Source organism: Archocentrus centrarchus, unplaced genomic scaffold (assembly GCF_007364275.1).
Source record: "Archocentrus centrarchus isolate MPI-CPG fArcCen1 unplaced genomic scaffold, fArcCen1 scaffold_48_ctg1, whole genome shotgun sequence".
In the NCBI taxonomy this organism is placed as follows: domain Eukaryota; kingdom Metazoa; phylum Chordata; class Actinopteri; order Cichliformes; family Cichlidae; genus Archocentrus; species Archocentrus centrarchus.
Genome location: NW_022060272.1, coordinates 327,193 through 333,815, shown reverse-complemented (window position 1 = coordinate 333,815; position 6,623 = coordinate 327,193). Strand labels below are relative to the sequence as shown.

Below are 6,623 nucleotides of genomic sequence, written 5' to 3'. Positions count from 1 at the left end.
TTTGATCATATTTACAGGATTAGGTAAAACCAGGGTTCATGTTCAGGTATCAGTAGATGATTCAATTCAATTTTATTTACATAGTGCCAAATCACAACATCACCTCAATGTAATGTAATGACTCTACATTCATAGAGATAAACCCCCCCAAATCTGAAAAACCCCTATGAGAAAGCACTTGGCAACAGTAGGAAGGACAAAACTCCCCTTTAACAGGAAGAAACGTCCAGCAGAAGCAGGTTCAGGGAGGGGCAGCCATCTGCTGTGACCGGCTGGGGGTGGGGGGAGAGAGACAGGACAAAACAAATGCTGTGGAAGTGAACCAGTAATAAAACTCATGAAAAAGAAAAGTGTGAGATGAAAAATTGACTGGTCTCGAACATGGTAATTAGACAGACAGACAGATAGATGCCGAGATAATCAACCTCTGTGGGAGAAATGTTTAGTTAGCTTTTCAATGCATTGTGTTGGCACAATGCATTGAAGAGGATAATAATTTATCTATGAATTATATCCTTAATCCTTACAGCAGTTTCAGAAATCTTCAGTTTCTATGCCATATGTCAGAACAAGATCAGGAGTGATTACCTATTAATGACTGTTGAATTTCTCAAGGTAAAAAAGAAATAATTCTAAGCCTTAATGAAGCCTAACATTCTGGATAATTTGTTTTGAAACCTCAAACAGAAAGTTAATGCTTCTCATAAAAATTTGATTCAGAATATAAAAGTCCTAACCATTATGTAATATCAGATTTTATTATAAATCCAATTCATCAAATATTGTTTCCCTCATTGCAGCCTATCAGATTTCTGTCTACAAAAAGCAGGCCTACAGAGTTTTCAGCATCTTACTATATGTGGATCACATGTATGAAGAAGGCTTGCATGGGACACATTTGCAAAAGCTCCACTGCTGAATTTGACCTCACTGTTCAGCAGTGTGCAACTATCAGAAAAATATGCAATGATTAAAGGAATTAATAAGCTTGGAGGCAAAAATTCCACTGAACAATTTACAATAGAAAAAGTAGAACCGGTTCTCGATTCTCATCAGTAGCCCAAACTGACTGAAATTTTAGTCAGTTGCAAGATGATGGTTTTAACCTTTGGTAATTCTATTCTGTACTGTATTATGTAGTTTTGTCTTGAAGTAAATGTGTGGGACCTGTTTCTCTGTAACTTCAATTTTTAAACTGAACTGAACCCCCAAAGGGTAGGTGATTTTGGTTGTGTGTACATATTACTATTACATGATTTACATGATTTTATTCTCAATAAATGTATGTCAGTATAGATTTTCAGTTTCAATATTTCATTCAAGATCACATGTGATTCCCTGAATTTTTTGAGCAGCATATTTTTTGGCCAATAATAAAATATCAACCCTTTTTCAGGATATTTTAATGCTGTGAATACCACAAAAACCTTCATAGGTGTAGAAGCAGAAATGTCACAGATGGCCGGTTTTATCAGAAACCACTAGAGCAAAGGCTCTAAAAGCTTTGAGGACAGATGGCATATGATTGAGGGCTGCTCAGGAAAAATGCACACATCAGACCCATTAGTGTCCTCACTATATACAGTATATTAAAGCTGGATGTATCCATCATGGAGTCACCAATTGGTTAGTGAAGAACCACTGTGATGACAAGCACCTCAAAGGATAGAGCACACATGGCCAACTGTATCCTGTGGGCCGGGACTGACCTGTGGATCATCTCAATCTGATAACAAATCAACCTGCATAAAAGTCAGTAAAAGCAAGCACTATGTGAAGGTGACTGGAACGAGTCCAGTGCATTACAAAGCTCAGCTGATGTGTGAACATTTGCCCTGTGTGCAGTGTATTTTAATATGAGATATATGCCAAACTTTGATGGTTTCAAACAGAGCCAAATGTATTAATTGTTCAATTCAGGCTAAATGAGACTCATAAATATGTCAAATTTACAGTTCATTAACATAGGTTAGTTACAGACACCTGATTAAAACAGAACAGTAACAAACGTATTCATGCACAACATAATAGAAAACAGTAGTCTAAAACGTTTTTTTAGAGATGCAAGTCTGCAATAATATTAAAAGTCTGAGTTTGCTAAATAGGTAAAAGCAGTACATGGGTAATACAGAAGAGAAATAAAATTTTTTAATTCATCATGAGTCTTCTAAAAATTTATATTTCTTTCACTCATAGATGTAGACATTGTCAAAGGGTCAATATTTGATTTGGGTGATTAAAAACAGTCTAGCTTTCCGTTCAAGGCTACCCTTGGCCAAGCAACTTGTCAATCACAGTAAATCATACCTGGCTTTTGCCTTCTTTTTGACTCTAATGGAGACCATAATTTACAAAATGATCATCAGGTTTATAAGACTTGAAATGTCTCATAGATTTCTATACAATTGGACTTCTTTTTGCAATCAAAGGAGTTACTTTTCTGCTGACCATTAAATAAAACAAAATGTTTTTCCCTTCACGTTTAAGTGAATAGATGGCTTTTTAAAAGCACCTTAGCCCACAACAGCATATCAGAAACAACCTTTTTAATAGATGAAATAAATACTCCATTACATGCATGGTCAAAACACTTGAAAATACTATGGGGAAGTCTGGTAGATAGTGTAAAACCTATGGCACACACTCACAGCAGCTTTAAAAAAAAAAATAAAACTAAAAAAATAAGAATTCACACTCATTGGAAAAAAATAAAAGCTTCTAGACACTCAACTCAGCTAATTCTTTCCAATCTCACAAAGCACATGTAATTAAGCAGGTCAGCCAATAATAGGTTCACACTGCAAGGCTACATCCATTATTGAGGCTGGTGTTTTCACTGGAGCTGAAAACTGAGGTAAACTTTTCAGGTTTGAAAGCTGCTGTCTGTTGGTGAGAGCGGGCTGTCTGCTGAGCCCAGATCAGTCCCCAGACTGGGTCAAGTGGTCCATTTTAAGCTAGGGTTAAGTTAGGTTACATCCAGCGCAACCCCCAAAACCCTGCAGTGGTTCTTTTAGTGCTTTTCTGCATTCTGCACACACACACACACACACACACACACACACACACACACACACACACACACACACACACACACACACACACACACTAACCATAAGAACAGGCCCACACACTGTCTTATTCTGATGTTGCTCTACACCTGATGAGTAGGGATTAACCCAAGTGAATCTCTTTGGTGCATCACAAAAAAAAAAAAAGAGCGACTGAACCCACGTTGCCTCTTCCTATACTAATTCACAGAATGGGAGTTGACTGGCGGCAGAGTCCTTGGAGAGGAGCGTTCTCTGAGTGCCTGAGTAAGCAGAGTGCAACCATCTGACACAGCACATGCCGAGTTACGCAGACGCTCACGGTAGTCTGCCATTTTGGAGCTGCTCTCGGGATGTTGGGCAACGTCCCTGAGGCCCTGAGTGAGAAGGACACAGGCAGAAACCACACTCATGGCCCCACCTAACACTGCAGTTTGGACTCCCTTCCCTTCAGCAGAGATGCTAGCGGCTTTTCCGAGGAACTGTGGCTCTGTGGCAAACCCAACCAGGGCGCTGACAGCCTGGACCAGAGCAGCGCTGAAGAGGACGCATCGGTTCCTGGTCAGCTCGCTGGGCTGGGTTTTCACCTCCTTCACACACGCCAGGAAGGCCGTGCCGCTCGTGCTCATGCTCTTGACGCTCAGCTTGAACTGCTCTTTTGCAAAGCGGTCCCTGGACCTCTCACTGGCCAGTGATGAGATGTCTGTCAGAGTCTTGAGGTTGGTGGAGATATTCTGAGAAAGCTCGAGGAGGAGCTGTGGGGTGAGGTCTGGCAGGGGAGTGACTCGAAGGATGCTGCAGCTCTGCTCCACTTCATGTCGGCAGCGGGTCACCTTGTAGCGGTCCACCAGACCAGGAAGGCAGGGTTGGGAGCCAGGGGTCTCCACGGACGCCAGGTAGGCGGCATGGGCTGAGCACTCAGTCAAAGACACCACAAGGTCAGCCATCTCCAGAAGGCGGTCCCCTACCTCTGTGAAGCGGCCCATGTTGAGCTGGCTCTGGATGTCGTGGGTAAGAATGGAGAGCTCTTTAGTGCGAGCAATGACTGTGTCGCGACACTGCTCAAAGGTGTCAGCCACAACCACACCTTCAGACGTCATGACCGGCCTGGTCTCGCTGGACAGCAGGAGGAGGTCAGCCACAAGCTGCATCTTGCCCTTACATGTGTCACAGATGGAGGAGAGACGCTTCCTCTGCTGCAAACTTCCACCGGGTGTGCTGGTCGATCCCTCACTTGCTGATTTGCCAGAGCCACCACTAGCCATAATAAGGGAATCAGAGGCAGGGGTCAAACTGCTCTTCTGAAGGGATTCAGATATTTAGTTTTCTGCTCCTACACTGCATTTTACTGTTTAAAACACTTCCCAAATAAACCTCAACTTTTAAATAAAAACTGGCCAAACAGTCTTCCTTAAATTCCTTCAGAGTTTAGGTTATTAACTGTAAGTTACATGTTAACACATAGGACATGTATTCTCAATGTAAACATGTGTAAAGAGCAAAACTCAATTACTGTATTTGCCCCAAATAGTTAATGAATTTGCTCTAAAGCCTTTAAAGTATATGACAATAAGACTTAAGGATATGAGTATATCTGGCATTATCTACCTTGGTTTGTTAGTAATTTTATAATGTAAAACACCCAAGAAAAAGCCCTACAACTTCTGAGTAATCAGTGTAACAAGCTATATACTCTTATTTGAAAATTCTAACTTAAATGCCCTGAACAACATAAAGTGAATATTCTGAGTGTAGTCCCAGATTTTTGTGGAAAAAATAATTCACAGGTTTCTGAATTAAAATAAAAAACAAAACCTCACACACAAACTGCAGTGCCACCAAAGTGCCTTCTAAATGGCAAAGTGCACATTGACATATTTATATATATATATATATATATATATATATATACACACACGTGTACAGACATACAGATGTAGATATATATCGAAAAGGCCCTTGTCATTTAAAGTGAATTAGCTCTGCTCAACAGCCTCTCTTCTTTTCAGAAAACGTTAGATGTCTGTCCTCGGTGTCTCTTTTTTTTTTTTTTTTTCAAAGAAAACATCGCCTCAGCATTAACTAGATGCCTTTCTGAGTCTTTTTTGATATTAGGATATCATTTTGTGGCCACTTGCGTCACAGCCATTAGCCTGAAATAGCACCGAGATCTTGCCCGACTTGTTCTTACTGAGTGTGACCTGCCTGGCGTTCTCATGCTGGTTACAGACGGGGCACCACCCGGCAAGCTGTTCTGATCAGCGGGAGTACTGGAGTTTCCCTCCAACACCATCTTTCCATGGGTCCCCCCCGCCCCAGTAAAATCCACCGAAAATGCGACTGTCCACGAAAACGAACGCCCTCAGTCCACTTTCAACCTCTTCTTTTTCAAACCGAGCCCTGGGTTAGAAGCTAGCAATTGTTCCGGTCCTCTCGACTCCATATGCATCGTCCGTCAGTCCGCCCTCCAACGTCCTCCTTCGCGACTTAACTCGGGACTCCAGTGTGTGTAGTCCCGCATGTCCTCTGTGAGCGCTCACGGCTCATATCCATACTAGCCAGTGTTATGTGAACATATAAATCACTTGTAGGTATGGTCCGAATCTGAATCCAACAGCGCAGTAAGAAAAAAGAGAAAAATAGTGGCCGTTATTCCCAGAGATTCAAAGTAGAACTGCGCGCTCCCGCTACAGTACAATGAGGAAGCAAGGAGGGTGTGGTCGCGTCTGAACGGCTGCTGAACTGAGCAACCTTGTTGCAGCGGAACAACACAGGTAGTCCTTCTCATAAAAGTAACTTTTGAGCGTGGATATATGCGAGCCGGTTGTTGTCTCACTTTAACGGAGTTGCAAAGGAAGTTTGTAGTTATACGGTGACCATAGAAATCCGCTACGTTTCGCAATTGCTTTTACTTTCAGGACTGGTTACTGCTGCCCTGCCATGACGAAACATCCTTGCGACGTCAAGTGAGACGTTAGCACTAGCATAGCAAGCTAATGAGACCGGAAGCCGTTTTATTAAACAAATAAAAGCACAACTTTTGTGCAACAGCATGCACCCATGACCCCGAGCGAGCCCTTTGCAGTCCTTTTGGATAAATAACTTATTTTACTTTTATTTTCTTTTTAAAAATCTTACTTTTATTTAATTTAAATGTCTTGTTTTCAAGTTTTTTTTTCAGTTAGTTTCCAGAGTGACTTTATCAGCTGTATTTATCAATCTTAGTGTTTTAGTTGACTGAGTGATGTTTGTCAGGGGGAATATTTAATAAGTGTCACAATACACACATGACACAATCATGTAGACAACTCATATGGGCCTCATGCTTGTGATTACAAAATTTACATTGTACTAAATTCATAAAATATAAAATAGTTTTAGTTTTATGAATTTAGTAAAATGTTAAATTTGTGACACAATCATGTAGACAACTCATGCTTGTGATCACAAATTTTACATTTTACTAAATTCGTAAAACTATTTTATATTTTAATTTTATTTAAATACAAGGTTATAGCCAGAAATTTCAATTGTTTGGGGTTTTTTTTTGCGGGGGGCATTAGCTAATGGTGAACA

General features: G+C 40.9%; 1 protein-coding gene across 1 annotated transcript; it reads right to left on the bottom strand.

Moving 5' to 3' along the window:
* Positions 1–737: 737 nt before the first annotated feature.
* tlnrd1 (talin rod domain containing 1) lies at positions 738–6,011 on the bottom strand. Its single transcript, XM_030725207.1, has one exon. It carries the CDS (start codon positions 4,310–4,312, stop codon positions 3,248–3,250), a length of 1,065 nt encoding a protein of 354 aa, XP_030581067.1. The 5' UTR covers positions 4,313–6,011; the 3' UTR covers positions 738–3,247.
* Between the last annotated feature and the right edge of the window lie 612 nt (positions 6,012–6,623).